This window comes from Diplotaxodon limnothrissa, linkage group LG8 (assembly GCF_057381915.1).
Source record: "Diplotaxodon limnothrissa isolate DT_005_m linkage group LG8, D_limnothrissa_male_GT1.1, whole genome shotgun sequence".
Lineage (NCBI taxonomy): Eukaryota > Metazoa > Chordata > Actinopteri > Cichliformes > Cichlidae > Diplotaxodon > Diplotaxodon limnothrissa.
In genome coordinates this window covers 9,988,438-10,006,381 of record NC_140603.1, presented here as the reverse complement: position 1 = coordinate 10,006,381, position 17,944 = coordinate 9,988,438, and the positions used below count along the sequence as shown (strand labels likewise).

Here is a 17,944-nt window from a genome sequence, read left to right as displayed (position 1 = left end):
ATAACTAAGGGACGACACTGGGTCACATGATCCACTCTAACTATCATCATTGTCATAAAGAAAACTTTTCCACCTTACCTCAGAGGTAGACAAGGTCTTGTGGTCTTTGACCTAAACTGGAAGATATTTCGTACATGGACAGGATCCTGAAAGCTCTGCCTCCCATTATATTTCTAGAGACTCTAGGAAACACAAGTAAGCCAGCAGACTGATAGAAAACATCTCCACACTTACCACGGAGTACTAGATGTCATTTATATTAAAAACAGCCTCCAAACACCAGGAGAAATAGCCCTGCGAGTCACAGTCAGGGATTTATCAGAAGAGCTGAAATAACATAAGCACTTTTCTCTATAGAGACTATATATTTAAGGTTTATCAAGACACTGACTCAGAATATACATTCAACAGCCACTTCATTAGGTACACCTGTTCAACTGCCTATTGACACAAATATCTAATCAGAAAATCAGATGGTAGTAATTCATGATCAAGATGACATGCTGAAGTTCAAACTGAGCACCAGGATGGAGAAGAAAGGCGATTTAAGTGACCTTAAATGTTGCATGTTTGTTGGTGCCAGATGGGCAGGTCTGAGTATTTTAGAAACTGCTGATCTGCTGGGATTTCCCCACACAGTCACCTCTAGGGTTTATAGAAAATGGTCTAAAAAGAGAAAGTATTCAGTGAGCAGCACTTCTCTGGACAATGGCTCTTTGGTGACAGAGGTCAGAGAATGGCCAGACTCTGTTGAGCTGATAGGAAGACAAGGCATGCAGAAGAGCATCTCTGAAAGTACAATGCAAACCAGATGGGCTACAGCAGCAGAAGACCACATCAGGTAAACAACATGAAAGCATGGATTCATCCCACCTTGTATCAGTGGATCACTCACAGTGTACCCATCTTCTGATGACTGCTTCCAGCATGATAATGCACAGTATCACAAAGCTTAAATCATCTGAAACTGATTTTTTAACTTGAGAAGTACTCAAATAACCTCCAGTCACCAGATCTCAATCCAATAGAGGATCTCTGGGATGTGATGGAACAGGATGGACGTGCAGTCAAAAACAACAACAACAAAAAAACAGTAGCAACTGTGTGATGCTGTTGTGTCAATATGGACCAAAATCTGCAAGGAATGTTTCCAGGACCTTTTTGAATCAGTCATGAAGAATGAAAGCAGATCTGAAGGCAAAAGGGAGTCCAACCTGGTAGTAGTAAAGTATACCTAATGAGTTGTCCTATAAGAGTAAATTGCTATAAATACATCAAAAACTGGAGGCTAAGTTCATTTCCCCACGGTTCTGCTAACCACTCACACATGTAACTCGACTTTATCTTTGCATCCAGACCAATAAGTTGTGCAACACATCCTGCAGATCCACTTCCTCTCATGGACCGCACACGTTCCAAAAAACAAAACAACCGAGACCACAGTTTTATGTACAATATGTACAACATTTATTATAATTAATATATAAAATAGACAATGTACTTAAATTTTCACAATAGAAAAAATACAAGTAATAAATAGAAAGACCATTTCTGTTTTGCAGGTATTATAAAACATCCAGCAGGGTTTGACAGATGTGAGACGTTAAAATATAGAGAATAAATGCTTTGCCACACTAATACTCATATATAGCTAAATATATGCCTCATATCTTTAGGAGTTATTTGTCAACACAGTTTCATGTGTTACCATGCCTACTTAATATATTATATTGCTAGCACTATTCAGTGGCCTAAACTCCCATGAAATTTAAGCCTGCTGAGTGAAACAGGCCTACGTCAGACGGAGGCTTTTCAAGTGAATAAAACACCATCTCTATGCACCTTCTTTTCCAGTCTGCTGTGCCTACTTTCTTTCTCCATCATCAGTCTTCTTCTCAACCCTCCACTCTCACCCTCGTCTCCATCAGTCTTCTCTCTCTCTTTAACCTCCTGTGTCTCTGTCTGCCCCGCCCATTCAGAAATGACCTCAATTTTTTTTTCTCCGCACAAACAACATACGATTCATCTTAGAAAAATAATGTCCCTCCAAGATAGCCACGACGACGAGCTAGTACAAACATTGCAAAAATATACGTAAAACACACATAAACACGCACGCACGCGCACACACACACACAAATCGTCATACATCAATATGGCCATTGGCTTTGAGCATATTTCTACACAGCTAATAATCAAACGTTTTGTAAAGTAATCATCGTCGCCACGCAGCACAATAATTAGACGTGAGAATATCCTCAGACTAGTCATAAGTACTTTTTGAAAACATACAGAACATCACAGCACTCGTTAGCTTGTCTTGTCATAATATCTACTTTTAAATACAAATAAAATTTAGAATATATAAATGTCACTGAACATTTGCGTCTCTCAGACATTACAAACAACACAACAACGGGAATGTTTGCAGAGGATTTGCATCGACTTGAGCGTAATTCCTACCAGACGTGATTCTATTTCCACACATTCGTTTATTCAGTTATTTATTTAAAATGACCAACATCTTTCGTCAGAAAGAAGAAGCCACTGACGTTGGACTTGGCCAAACTGCTGCACGGCAGTTTTTATGAAACGAGAAATTTGGGATTAAAGCTTAGAAAAAGATGGAAATCCACAGAAATCACAATGAGAAATAAGAAGTGAGTCGTTTCAGACAATCAGGAGGACTGGTGAGCTCCTTCATACACTGAAGGCACTGCATTAATGTGAAAAATGAGCACACATATAATACAGAATTGTCTTTTTGGACTGGTGAGACCCCCCCCCCCCCAAAAAAAAAAAAACAAAAACAAAAACCTGGAAAATCTTAGTGAATCGCACAACTTAGAGAAATTCACAATGCACTCAGGCAGCATTTCTCTGACCGTTTCTGCTCCCAAAAGTCTCATGACTAAAGCAGCTAGAGAGCCATCAATGGAAGGAGGCGAAAACAGATTCGATTATCCCACCGGCACATAAAGTGACATAAAGGGTGAGAAACTGCATTGAGAGGGAAGAAAAGGAAAAAATACAGGGGGGGTGGGAACACGAGGCTGAGCCAAGCTAGTGATTTCAGACTAGAAGGCATTATGGAGACCGAGGAAGCTCCACCCTAGCATTTTGCTGTTGGTCAGGTGCCATAAACGGAAGCAGAAAGGCACCCCAGCCTTTAAGTAGCATAATCAGGCTACACCAGCCTCGCTGTGGGGGTTTGCTGAGGACTAAAGGTGCTCAGTAACCCTGTTTGGCTTGGTTGGGCTTCAGTCAGAGTCCCCGTGTAGCTCAAGGGAAAGACTGTGAGGGTTTTTTGTGCATAAATATGTGCGACGCCTTGTTCACATTAAACAGAATTTGAAACTTTGAGTGCTTCAAGAAAAAAAAAAAAAAAAAAAAAAAAAAAAAAGATCACTGAGTAAATCTTACTTGACCAGACTGCTGTTTCATGGAGGATCATCAGAGGACATCTCTATCAAAACTACAGTACTGAACCCGTTTCTGTTTTCTTGTTTGTTAGAAAGGTGATCGTAGCTGTGATCGGATTTCTGTCAACTGTAATGTGAACAAGGCGCTTAGTATTTTCCTATTATTACAAGTCATCCTGCTCTCTTGCCTGCGTGAGTATTAAGGCCCGCAGATGTGTGCGTGTTTGCATTGCAGGCTTCCCCGTCCCCACCCCGAATCCCAAACCCCAGTCTGGTTTCAGCATCTCCTTCTAGGATAGCTCGTGCTCCCTCTGTGGCTGAGGCTGCTGCGGACTCTTGACGATGGTGATGACCGAGGCGGTGTTGAGGCGAGGGGCCGTCGCCAGCAGGCTGCCTCCTCCCGCTTCCAGACCCCTGGCGAATCTCTGAAGCGCAGCCAGGCGTGCGCTGAGCCCCTCCAGCTCCTTCCTCATGCCGGCGTTCTCGGCTCCGAGCCTCTCCACCTCTCTCTGCAGCTCCATCTTCTGCTGCTCCAGGGCCTCTCGCTGAGACACCCGCTTGACCCGGCAGCTGGCGGCATATCCCCTGTTCTTTAAGGTGCGACGCCGCTGCTTCAGCTTCTGAATATCGTCGCGGGAGAGGCCACGCAGGTGGAGATTCAGCTCTCGCACCGACAGGGACATTAGTTCGCTGTCCGACAGGAAGGGCACGTTCTCGCCGCATTCCTGCTTCACCTGAAGTAAAAACAGGAGGAAACAGGAAGAGAGGAAGCATTTAAAGAAGGAAGAATGAGAAAGAAAAACATACTTTCTTTTCTTCTTCCTTTTTTCAAAATGACAGTTTTCTCTCTTGAAAAACAAAACAACCCCCCCCCTCCCCATGACTCGGTTTTATGTCTGGCTGTGTTTTACCTTCAGAGCTTTGCTGTTTCTTTCTGTCGTCATGGTCCAGTTGTCTTTGTTTTTTTCCCCTCCCCAAGCACCAGTAAAACCAGATACACACAATCTGAAGAAACAAACACAAACAACATCACATGAAATGTGGGACACTGTGCATTTTTGGTTCATAGCCTGCCTGACATTCACCATCCGCTCACAAGACATGCAGTCATGCACTACTGAAGAAAAAGGAGAACCTGCAGATCTTTCGTGCTTCTCCAAAGCACGCCGTCTCATTATAATTTGTGGTTTCATGTGAAAGACAGGGGAGGTTTTGAAAGTGACATGCCTTTCTCTGTTAGCTGGAATTATCAGGAGGAAGTTATCATGTGGCTGCCCTTTGGTTGCTCAAAGCAGGTGTCCTAACCAATTCCCTGAGCACTTCCTCTTGTCAGCACAACACCAACGGTTCGAGCCCTTGGTTTTACAAAAAACCAAAAACTTGAATACGTGGTTTTTAAAAGGGACACTTTTTAAACAGTTAAACTTGAAAAATTACAATACTTGATTTAAAAATAAATATGTAATAAAATGTCTTAAAGAGTCTACCTAAGAAGCACAGGTTTCACACAGACTCTTATCAGGACTGCTACACGCCTCTCAAATGCCACAGCGTGGGATTAAAGTCTAACCTAAATGGGCCAACTTCAACTTCTTCCCCCACCTTAGTCACTCCTCGGTTGCTTATTTAAAAAACAAAACAAAAAAAACCAAAAAAAAAAACCCTCACTCAGCACTTCAGCTGGAGACATCTTTTTTTGTCTTTCCTTCACCCAGATCCTAATGTGAAAGTAAAGGATACAAATGGCCAAGTGGTCTGTTGACATGAAGGTACTCTGGGCCAGCTATACTGCTAAAACTTTTTGTATGATAATGTTTAATAATGAAGACCACCAAATTTCACTCTGACATCATGCAAACCATGGGGATTTTCCCATCTTACTTCTGCAAATTCACTCTGTTAACTTTCTCATTTATTGCAACACTGGATTTTCTCCTTATGGCGAATGTTCTTTCCCTGTGCTGCTTTCACGCTGTAGTCCAGAAGGGTTGAGAAAAAACACAGTAAACACAGAAAGCTGCATGTCATGACAGAGCGCTCACCGCTTACTTTAAGGTTGACCTTTTGGCAGCGTCTCTGATGAGCTAAGAGATGAGTGCAGTCATCTCTTTCTTTATTTTTCTTCCTGAGACCCAGACTGATCCCTAACAACCTTTTAGCCTTTTTTCTCTTGAAAATCGCAAATCACAAAAAAGCAGTGTGTTCATTTTAATTATTTAAAAGACATTCACAGCTTTATTTAAATTGTGTCACAACAATTTTAGAAACCCCAGTTATATTGTAACTTTTCCTCTATAAATTAGGCATAAAAGATACAGACCTGGTGCCTTAATGACTATAAAAAGAAGACTGCTGATGTGCTTAGACTTCACAGGAGACGACTTACATTTCCAACAAGTGAACCACAAACAAAACATAACCAAAAAGGGTCATTCGAGTTAAAATGTCACGCTTGATCTCTTTCACTCTGGGGGGAATCCCATTTTCTATGAATGCGTAGTTATAATAAATAAAAGAATAACTTGCTGCATGGGCCTCCAACTCAGGCACACTGGATGGTAAAACTAAATAAGCTAAATAAAAAAGGCTGTTATGGCCGGACAATAAACAGCATTTCCCGAAATGCGTAGGAAGTAGAGGTTGCAGCAACAGCGGTTGTCCAACCAGCCGTCGGACTCCGGCTGTAAACCGAGGAGACCGCCGTTTCGTAAGGTCAGGGTGATTCAGCAATAAAGCTCTTGCTCAGCTCCACCAAGACTGCCGGTCAGTGCAAATATAGGAAAACCAGGGGTGACCGCGTCTTTCTCGGTCAGTCCAAACAACACAGGATATCCACATTTATGCCATACTATAAATACCCAGTTGGAGGACATAGTAGTTTTTGTTTTTTTGTCTTAAGTGGAAAGCAACAAGTCAACGCAACACTGCTAAACGCAAGCTATAGCACGATTTCAGAAATTCCACTCCCGTCTATCTTCAATACTTAATATACAACGATTAAATACCGAGTGGAAAATACAAGCCAGGCCTGGGACCTATATTTATTTATCTAGCTCCAGTTAGCATCTAGCCTTACCCTTAAAGAGCGGGGCTGGACACCGTAGGGCAAATGTGCGCTATAGTAAACAGCTATCATTAGAGCCTCTTCCGACATCTAGACTTTAATCCATTTAAATTGTATTTAAGCACACTTATGAAATAAGGAAGTGATAACCCCCTCTGGGTGTCAGTCTAGCCGAAATATAGACAGAAATATGCAAAGCGGGGCCAAATTATTCGTATCATCTTAAACATGCTAGTATGAACTGTTAGCAACTAGCATAAACGGTTAGTGACAGGCTAAAGGAGATTAAAGCCAGCTGCTGACTGCTCATTTGTCCTTGGTTGGTTACCCTGGTTGGCACGTCCCCCGGCAGATACCATTCCTCTAGTGCTCAGCTGTTACCACGAATACCGGCTAAACATTTTAATGTTTAGTATTTTTATAAAAAAGTAATGGTTTACCTGATGGCTCGACGCAACTCCGGCGACAAAATGTCAGTCCGCCTTTTCCCGGAATTACTCCGCTGCTCTCTGAGGTTGGATTCTTTCATTCATAAAAAACACAAGCGACAATGACGTCAGGGCTAAAGAATGAGGGCGGAGCCAAGCCCGCCCCCGAGACGTACTCCGGGAGGATGTAAACAAGGAATCCCTGAATCCCAGAACTTTTCCATGACCATCCCCCAGCTACTCTGGAAAGACATAACACCCTGGGAGAGGATTCAGAGTCCGCCTTTCCTAACACTGTCCAGCCCAACGACGCAGAAGATGTAAAATCCAGCAGAATTCAACAATAATAAGAAACTACTTCAGCTAAAACCCAACTTATCAAAAGCTATAACTTATAGTTAGGAGAAATTTCTACGAGCGTCTTTTCCCCGAAACACCGTCCTCTTAGCTACTTAATAATAGTAATAATAAAAGGTCGAATGCGTCTTCTTCTGGGTCCAATTTAAAGATTACTGATGCCTCCGTTTGTAGGGACATTACCGCCCCCTACTGGAAAACATGCGGAGAAGCATAATTGCGTTAAAAAACTTCAACATAAAAAGCAATTTGAAATTGCTTTGATTTCCAAACTTTAAAGAAATACTGTTAGTCATTGGTTGACATAAGAACTTTCTTTGTTTTAGCTCTTTAAAACATTTTTTCAAGACATTATATGACTTCACAATGACACAAAAAGATTAATACACTACAATAGATTTCCATATTACCAGTGCTGACATCAGCATAAATGACCTATATAAACTGCTGATGTCATCTTGCTGACGTCAGCCCAATGATCTATAAAATATTGCTGATATTGTCATGCTGACATCAGCAAGATGATCTATTAAAACTAAAGCTATCATAGTATTCATGTGTGGAAAATTGAGTTTAATAATTTTTAAACTGCATCAATCTGTTGTTGCTTATTGTTACCACAGTGAAGGCAGAGGATTTTTTATTTTAATCATTTCTGTCTGTGTGCATGTTCACCTACAGGGCCTGAGTCATAAACATTACATTTTTACATTCAGCAGGCTGACATCAGTGTTGTATTAAACCAGGCTGAGGTCAGTATGTTGTAATAAAAGCATCAAAGTTTTAGTTCAGCACTTGTCGTTCAGAGGAAGTTGTGCTCCGTCAGGGCTCTTATTTATTTCTTTATCTCCATCTGGTAAAATGTTATGTATTAGTCTTATAACAAGGACGTGACTTGTAACAAAAACAGACAGAGTGACTTTTGTTTTGTTTTTCCCATTAAATTAATTCAGGAACTACAATGATCCCATATAATCCGAAGTCTGTCAATATATTGTTTACTCCTGTCAATGTAAAAACTTTAACCAATTAAGTTCAGTTCTAAACCCATGGTGTTTACATTACAGTTTTTCTGAATTGCTAAAACACTAAACCCCAATGTAAAAACTAAACTGTCAACTATGAAAACTCTTTCATCAAATCAATCCCACAGTTGCCAAAATCTTAAACACTATTCATCTGGTTAGGACACCATTTGCCAATCTGAATCTCCCATTTACCAGAACTTTAAACATATTCTCAAACACAAAACACATTTAGCAGTGTGGTGCACTTGTACCCAGAATTGTGCACACAGGCTACAGAAGTTAAACACAACTAACACACTGTTTTCATCATTAACACACTACCACTCAAAATTGTAATGTTACAACCTCCTCTTCTGCTTTTTGCTAGATTGAATACAGCTTCATCCACGAAGATGTATTCATGAGGCCTAACCATTGAGTCAAGCTCAAAGATTCTCTGTACACAACAAACTAATTTTAGTTCTGTAAATGAAATAGTATAGTCTATACATGCGCTATGTATACAAGTATACTTATAACTAAATGATATTTTGTTTAGAATTTAAAGACGGCCACATGAGGGTGGAAGAACATGCATGCACTCACAACACCAGGAGACACTTATTGTGGATATGGTCTGTGTGAATGTGTGTGTGAATGTGTGGATGATTGTGTATAGTGTAAAGTGCTTTGGGGTCCTTAGGACCAAGTAAAGCGCTATACAAATACAGACCATTTACCATTTTATTTATCATGGTCCGTCAGAAAAATGCAATTTGACTGCATGAAATGCAGCAAGGGAATATAGAAGACAACATACATTTTGAATCTAACAAAAAGGAGAAGAAAAACTTGCAATGTCATAGGTCACCGTGCCATTATTGAACTGCCTGGCCAGCGTGGTGGAAATGTAACCATCTCTTCTCTGCTGCCATCAGCAGCTATGGGGTTCCCCACAGTCATGTTACTGTTGGGCCATACAACAACAAACTTATAGCAACATTCCTGGATGGTCTACAGGATGCTTTGCTTGAGTAGAGAGATCGCGAGCAGGCAGAGCATCCCATATCATTTGGGCCAATGTGAGCTTTCACTGTGGTCCAAGAATACACAATTGGTTTCACAATGAGAAGCATTTTATGAATTTGTTTCTTCCACCATACTCTCCCTTTTTGAACCCTATTTAGGAGTTTTTCTCAGCATGCAGATGTAAAGTATATAACTGAGACCCTTAAACACAGGAAAATCTACTTCAAGCATTGAATGGAGCATGTGGTGAGATAGGAGTGGAATCTTGACAGAGCTGGATTCCGCATCCTAAATGATTCTTTCCTCGTTGCATTGCAAGGGAGACCATAGCATGTAATGTGGATGAAGTCCTGTGGCCTGACCCAGCACAGAGGCGTGATGCTGAGGCAGGATCAATTATCTGAATATGTTGTAAAAATATATAATTCTTTACAGTTTTTCTCAAATGCTAAAACACATGTCACAAACGTTACCACCAGGTCCCCCAATGTCCAAACATAACACCCTTCTCTAAAGCTACATAAACACAACCACACCTTCCCACTGCAAAACTCAAACTCCCACACCAAGAGAGCAGCTCGAAGCTGTCAAAACTGTAAACACTATACACAGCATTACACACTACAGCAAAACAATTGAAAACACAATGCTCAATTTGTGAGAAGGTTCTTTGGTTCATAACTGCCAATGCATATTTTTATAAACTGTACAGTAACGGATCGTCATAGAACCCTGCAGAGGATTAGGCATTTAGATTTGTGAGTTTCACATGAAGACTATAAATCTATAAAAACATCCTGCATGTACGTACACTACTGTAACACAACTCAATGCAAAAACGGAATCTATCGCACACAACAGTACTCTCGGAAACACGATCAGGGTGTGAAGTCTTTTTTATTGTCTACACGGTCTTTTTACAGTATTACACACAGTCACTGTGCGGCATCATGTCGCCGAGCTGCATTGGGCCACATCACCTCATCCACATCACAGGCCATATTGTCCCTTGCTAGGCACCGCGGGAAAAACGCCCTGGAATGGCGAATCCATCCCTGGAAGGCCTCCACTGGGATGTCAGCACAGGCCAGCTCCATTGCCCGTACGAGGTTCTCTCTTGTGTATGGCTGTCTGTCATACACCTTCCATCTCCATGATGAGAAGAACTCCTCTATAGGGTTCAGGAAAGGGGAGTAGGGTGGCAGACAGACGTTTAAAAAGTGGTCACTGTTGGTGGTGAACCACTCTCTGATTTGGTGTGTTTTGTGGAAGCGGACGTTGTCCCAAATGATCACATACATGTGATGTGCTAGCCTAGGATGGTGTTGTTGACGGTCCAGGAGGATGTCTTTTAGCTCCTCTAGGAAGGTGAGGAGACGTTGGGTGTTGTAAGACCCAAGGACAGCATGCCGGTGGACAAGCCCCTCCGTACCCATAGCTGCACAAAGAGTAATATTACCCCCCCGTTGGCCAGGAACCTCAGTGATGGGTCTTTGGCCAATGATGTTACGGCCTCTTCGCCTTCGTTTCTGGAGGTTGAAGCCAGCCTCATCCAGGAAGAGGTACTCATGGGGTTTGGCCATCGCGTCCAACTGCATTATCCTCTGTGAACATGGAAAAGCGTACAGGTGTTCAGAACGGTCAATCAGGTAGCACAGTATTGTCCAGAAGTAATGTAAGCCACTAAGCAACACAGTATGTCCACTAACTGTACTGTGGACATGGATGTATACGTACTTGCACATACTCGTAACGTTGTTCTATGTGTCGCGCAGAGTTGCGCTCAAAGGGAACCCTGTAGACCTGTTTCATCCTCATCTGTTGGTGCCGGAGAACTCGGTCTATTGTGGACACACTGACAGCATCAATGTTCTCAAAGTTTACATTATCTGCAATGACTTTGTCTCTGATCTCTCGGAGTCTAATGCAGTTGTTCTCACGGACCATATCTTCAATGAGGGTTTCTTGTGCCGCTGTGAATATGGCAACCCTCCCACCTCTATGTGGCATTCTTTCAGCTCTAAAGAAAGAAACATGTGTTGTCAATTGACTGATTTACAGTGGGGCAAAAAAGTATTTAGTCAGCCACCGATTGTGCAAGTTCCCCCACCTAAAATGATGACAGAGGTCAGTAATTTGCACCAGAGGTACACTTCAACTGTGAGAGACAGAATGTGAAAAAAAAATCCATGAATCCACATGGTAGGATTTGTAAAGAATTTATTCGTAAATCAGGGTGGAAAATAAGTATTTGGTCAATAACAAAAATACAACTCAATACTTTGTAACATAACCTTTGTTGGCAATAACAGAGGTCAAACGTTTACTATAGGTCTTTACCAGGTTTGCACACACAGTAGCTGGTATTTTGGCCCATTCCTCCATGCAGATCTTCTCGAGAGCAGTGATGCTTTGGGGCTGTCGCCGAGCAACACGGACTTTCAACTCCCGCCACAGATTTTCTATGGGGTTGAGGTCTGGAGACTGGCTAGGCCACTCCAGGACTTTCAAATGCTTCTTACGGAGCCACTCCTTTGTTGCCCAGGCGGTGTGTTTTGGATCATTGTCATGTTGGAAGACCCAGCCTCGTTTCATCTTCAAAGTTCTCACTGATGGAAGGAGGTTTTGACTCAAAATCTCACGATACATGGCCCCATTCATTCTGTCCTTAACACGGATCAGTCGTCCTGTCCCCTTGGCAGAAAAACAGCCCCATAGCATGATGTTTCCACCCCCATGCTTCACAGTAGGTATGGTGTTCTTGGGATGCAACTCAGTATTCTTCGTCCTCCAAACACGACGAGTTGAGTTTATACCAAAAAGTTCTACTTTGGCTTCATCTGACCACATGACATTCTCCCAATCCTCTGCTGTATCATCCATGTGCTCTCTGGCAAACTTCAGACGGGCCTGGACATGCACTGGCTTCAGCAGCGGAACACGTCTGGCACTGCGGGATTTGATTCCCTGCCGTTGTAGTGTGTTACTGATGGTGACCTTTGTTACTTTGGTCCCAGCTCTCTGCAGGTCATTCACCAGGTCCCCCCGTGTGGTTCTGGGATCTTTGCTCACCGTTCTCATGATCATTTTGACCCCACGGGATGAGATCTTGCGTGGAGCCCCAGATCGAGGGAGATTATCAGTGGTCTTGTATGTCTTCCATTTTCTGATGATTGCTCCCACAGTTGATTTTTTCACACCAAGCTGCTTGCCTATTGTAGATTCACTCTTCCCAGTCTGGTGCAGGTCTACAATACTTTTCCTGGTGTCCTTCGAAAGCTCTTTGGTCTTGGCCATGGCGGAGTTTGGAGTCTGACTGTTTGAGGCTGTGGACAGGTGTCTTTTATACAGATGATGAGTTCAAACAGGTGCCATTCATACAGGTAACGAGTGGGGGACAGAAAAGCTTCTTACAGAAGACGTTACAGGTCTGTGAGAGCCAGAGATTTTCCTTGTTTGAGGTGACCAAATACTTATTTTCCACCCTGATTTACGAATAAATTCTTTACAAATCCTACCATGTGAATTCATGGATTTTTTTTTTCACATTCTGTCTCTCACAGTTGAAGTGTACCTCTGGTGCAAATTACTGACCTCTGTCATCATTTTAAGTGGGGGAACTTGCACAATCGGTGGCTGACTAAATACTTTTTTGCCCCACTGTATATGTAAAACTACATGTAAAGTAACAGACCACTTTCACAGGCCTGTAAAACTGTAGTGTGACAAAGAAAGCAATAGCGTACTATACCTGTTGTGTTGTCTAAATGCCTTGATAATGGTGGCCACGGTGAACCTACTCAGGTTTGGATGTACTCTTCGTCCCGCTTCAGCCATTGTCATGCCATGGACAATGACATGATCAATTACTGTTGCTCGCATATCATCTGTTATGATGGTGCGAGGTTGTCTTCTTCTCCCACCTGGACCTTCTCCTCTCTCTTGTTGGCCTCCTTCTCTTCCTCCTCTACTCCGAACTCCTCTTCTTCTTAGGCCTTCACCTCTTCCTCCTCTGATCTCAACCCCTCTTCCTCTTTGGCCTGCAGCTCTTCTCCTTCCGCACGCTCAAATGCCTTCATCCATTGTGATTGTTTGGCATCTTCACCAAACTATGCTTTTATAGGTGGGGTCACATCATTAGCAACAGGTGTCTTCAATTTTGAGTCGTTGTGTGTAGTGACTGACGCCAGGTGTGTTCCCTGTGTTCAAAGATTGGTGACTGTGGCAAGCATTTTGCATCACATGGGCTTTCATTTGAGAATATGAGCAGAGTTGTTTTGCAACATGTGTTTTAGCAAGGAAAAATGTGTTTAGATTTATGAGTACAGAGGGTTGTGTTTTGTGAATTGTGTCTTCATGTGACATGTGTTTATGGTACTGGAATATGGTGGCTACATTTAGTAAATGTGTTTAGACTACTGGTCATTTGGGTTACAGGATTGGCTTTTGTGTTTTAACATTTGAGAAAAACTGTAATGGTCCTTTGTGCTGGGTTGAGGTGTTAACAGTCCAGGTGAGGTCTGATTTAGACACCCAGACTCCATCTGACTGAGGAAAAGAGAGAGCTATTGAGTGATGTCATGAGTGAGTGAAGTATGGAGACAGGGAGACAAGGAGGGATGTAATGAGTGACGGAGCTAGGAAGCAAAAGAGAGTAAGGGAGGGTGTGGACAGGGAATCAGTTAGTGAGTGAGTGAGTGAGTGAATGAGTGCGTGATGGAATGAGTGCGTGATGGAATGAGTGAGTGAGGTAGGGAGAGGGAGAAAGAAGGAGAAAGAGAGTGACTGAGTGAAAGAGTAAGTGAGTTAGTGAGTGATGGATGAGTGACTAAGGAAGGGTTATGTGAGCGTGTGTGGTTGTGTGCCATCGAGTGAGTGAATTAGTGAGGTAGGAAGGGGGTGAGTGATTTAGTGAGTGAAGGAATAAAAATCTGTGTGTGCGAGTGAGTGAGTGAATAAGTGAGGAAGTGATAATTGACTAAGGGAGGGATCTAGGAAGAGTGGAATAGATGAGGGATGTAGGATGCAGGGGACTGAGTGAGTGATGAAATGAGTGAGGGAGAGAAGGAGGGAGAGAGTGTGTGAGGGATAAAGGACTAAGGGAGGTCGATAAAGATGGAGGATAAGTAAGCAAGAGAGTGAGTTAGCAATGGACTGAATGAGTGAGTGATAAGTGAGTGAAGAAATTAGTAAGTTTGTGTATGGGTGAGGGAATGAGTAAGTCAGTTAGTGAATGTGGGTGTAAGAGTGTGTGTGTTTGTGTGCAACTAGGTGAGTAAAAGAGTGAGGGATAAGTAACTAAGAGAGGGAGTTAAGAAGGGGGTGCTCAATGACGGAAGTGGGATACAAGGGCCTGAGTGAGCAATAATGATGAGTGAGTGAATTAGGGAGAGAAGGAGGAAGAGAGAGTGTAAGGGATAGTTGACAAATGGAGGTCAGTAAAGAGGGAGGAGTGAATAAAGGAGGCAGTCTGGTACTTAAGTGAAGCCTCGAACGGCGAGATACCTGTGGTGGACGAAGTCAGAGAGGTAAGTGGATCAAGTCGTCGGATTGTGAGCGGAAACACAACGGAGAGTGATTTCAAATTCTTGGTTGAGCCGTTCTGTTTGCCTGTTAGTTTGTAGATGGTAACCCGAGCTTAAGCAAAGCTTAGCTCATAGGGCAATACAGAACACTTTTCATACTTGCGAGGTGAATTGGGGCCCCCTTTCGGAGACAATCTCGACGGGGATGCCGTGCAGCCTAAAAACATTCTCAACTAAAAGCTTAGCAGTCTCAGCTATGGCATCTTGCACCAAAGATGGGCAACAAAGGAGATAACATTTATAAGTCACTCACCTTTGCCGCTGATGAAAATCATGACGTATCACCATCGTAATGAGGAAGTTTGACGAGTATTTTTTCCCTGCAGAGGAATATTGTACACGAGAAAGCATGTTTTCACCGACGTGTCCAGCGTCCAGGCGAGAAGGCAGAGAGTTTTATATGAGTCCTGTTTGACCTCTCAGAGTACTGTGAATTTGATGCATGTAAAGAGGAAAACATCCAAGGACCTCTCCCACGGGGCACCTGATCGACCACTGTGGGGTCAAGCCAGACCCTGAGAAAATGAAAGCTATTCTTCAGCTGCCAGCGCCAGAAAACGTGCAAGCACTTATACAAGTCCTAGGCATGGCCAGTTACCTCAGCAGATATATTCCTGTTCTTGCCACAATATGCCAAACATTGTATGAGTTAGTCAAAAGCAAGAACATTTGGACCTGGGGCCACCCGCAGCGGGCAAGCTTTTGAGAAAATTAAGCAAGCGCTTACAATAGCACCTGTTCTTGCCTTTTATGACGTCAACAAACCCACAGCGGTATCCGCCAACGTCAGTAGCTACGGGCTTAGGACAATGTTCCATTGAGGTGTCAACACCTCCAAGTGCAGCTCATGAGGTATAAACCGGAGGCCTTCTATGTCACCTGGCAAAAAGCTTGCCTCTACCGATACGTTGTTGCGGAGCCCACAGACTCGGGTAGAGGACGAGACTAGCACTTACAGCAAGGTGGACTACTACATAGCCACTGTGATACAGGGCATTCCAGTGTCTCCAAGCCGAATGGAAAGCAATAAAGCAGCCACTGCACCGGATGGTGAACTACAGACTGTCATTAAATACATACAAAAGCAATGGCCGTATATGGAGGTAGTCTGCCACCGAACATCAAAGCATGAAGAATGAGCTATAGGAGGCCGAAGGCCTGGTCATACGAGGCAGGATTTTTATTCCAAAGTCACAGAGAACAGCCATTCTAGACAAACTACACGACGGGCACCAAGGCCTCACCAAGTGCAGGGAAAGGGTTAATTCATCCGTTTGGTGGCCGGGACTCTCCACCGAGATAAAGGATGTAGTGCTGCAGTGCCATGCCTGTCTGGTAAGAGGCCAACACAGACAAGGGAGCTGCTTATCTCCACACCTTTGCCGGATCTTCCATTGAAAAGAATAGCTCTTGACCTCTGTGAACATAACTGGCATAACTACCTTGTTATATGGGATTACTACTCATGTTTCTTGGAAATGACCAGTGCTTAGCTTATTCAGAAACTGAAGTGATCCTTTGTCACTCACCACCTCATCAGAGATCCCAAACCTAGCAAAGTCCCTCAGTTCTCGTGGGCTGAGTTTCAGAACTTTGCGAGAGAGACAGATTTCGCACTTATAACAGGGATGCTTTTCAGAAGGCCAAACACGCATTCTACGACAATGGCCGCCATGGAACCAAGCCCCTTCCTCCACTCCGACCAGGGGATGCAGTCCAAGCTGGACCGGGAGAAGGTTTGGGCGACACCTGCCGTTGTCTCCAAGGAGAGCATCACCCCAAGGTCTTATCTCGTCATCACACCTCAAGGTGTGGTGCTGCGACGGAATCACCACCATCTCCGACTCAGACCATCTCCACAACCTACACCAAAACCCCTTCCACCACCCACCGAGGATACGGAGGGGCTGCCATCCCAGTGGGCTTTTGCCCCAACACTTACACCTGTCCATACAGACGCACTGGTTCAGGTACGCACCAGGTACAGCCGGGTATGCAAGCCAGTCATGAGACTGGATCTGTAGACACTGGGGTGTCTACCATTTGGACTGGGGTAATGGGAGGACTGGAAGGATTGGGGTGTTGTCAGAATGTATTTTTACTGTTCTTTCACTTTATGGTTTGAGACACAACCAATGCCACTGTTACCTGGTTGATGTAATTACCATAACGGTTTAACCTGTTTAATAAGTCCTGTTTTGAGGACACTGACCTTCAGGCCTACAGTGAGATAATTATACCCAAATCCTTAAAAGAACCTCCCAGTGGCTATTAGATAGTGACATGTTGTCATTATCTTGTTGCTGTTAAATACGGTTTTGTTATTGGAAATAACAGGAAAAGGGGAAAGATGTCATTTAATAGATTATGTTTGTGCCTACGCTGAGTACTGGTGTATTGCGGCTTTACGCCATCTGATGTGCCTTTGCAGCAGGGCTGCCTGGTGGCAGTATATACCTAGCTGTCGTACCTGTTGTAGAGTGCTATAACTGATGGATGCTTGGTGCTCGTTCAATAAAGCAACGTTTTAAGGAAAGCTACCGAGTGGTCATTCTTAAACGTCTATAAAAGTTAGCAAATCCTAAAAATCTCTGTAGGAGTTTGCGTGTCTTTGGAACTGGCCATTCCATAACTGCTCTTATCTTAGTGGGATCTGTCTTCACCTTCCCTCCCGACAATATAAAACCCAAGAAAGAGACGGTATGTGCATGGAACTTACATTTTTCAGCCTTCACAAACAATTTATTCTCAAGAATGCACTGCATGGACATGAGTTGTGTGTTCCTCTACTGTGTTGGAAAAAATGAGGATATTGTCTAGATATACATAAATAAAATGATCTAGAAAGTCCTGCAGGACGTCATTAACTAGGCCCTGAAAGATTGCTGGAGCATTGGTTATTCCAACGGCATTACCAGGTATTCAAAGTGTCCAAGGGGCATATTAAAAGCAGTTTTCTATTTGGCTGCAAGAAAATCCCCTGCAACGCTTGATCCGACCAGTATGGAAGTCAATCAGATAATCAGCCACACTTCTTTGCTCCTGGCACAGA

General features: G+C 43.2%; 1 protein-coding gene and 1 pseudogene across 1 annotated transcript; both read right to left on the bottom strand.

Moving 5' to 3' along the window:
• Positions 1-1,553: 1,553 nt before the first annotated feature.
• Positions 1,554-7,153, bottom strand: maff (MAF bZIP transcription factor F). The gene is made up of 3 exons (XM_085360428.1): positions 6,927-7,153; positions 4,334-4,427; positions 1,554-4,156 (listed from the first exon to the last, which is right to left on the bottom strand). Exons 1-3 carry the CDS (start codon positions 7,013-7,015, stop codon positions 3,713-3,715), a joined length of 627 nt encoding a protein of 208 aa, XP_085216554.1. The 5' UTR covers positions 7,016-7,153; the 3' UTR covers positions 1,554-3,712.
• A 3,245-nt stretch (positions 7,154-10,398) lies between these two features.
• Positions 10,399-11,254, bottom strand: LOC146626285 (uncharacterized; annotated as a pseudogene).
• Between the last annotated feature and the right edge of the window lie 6,690 nt (positions 11,255-17,944).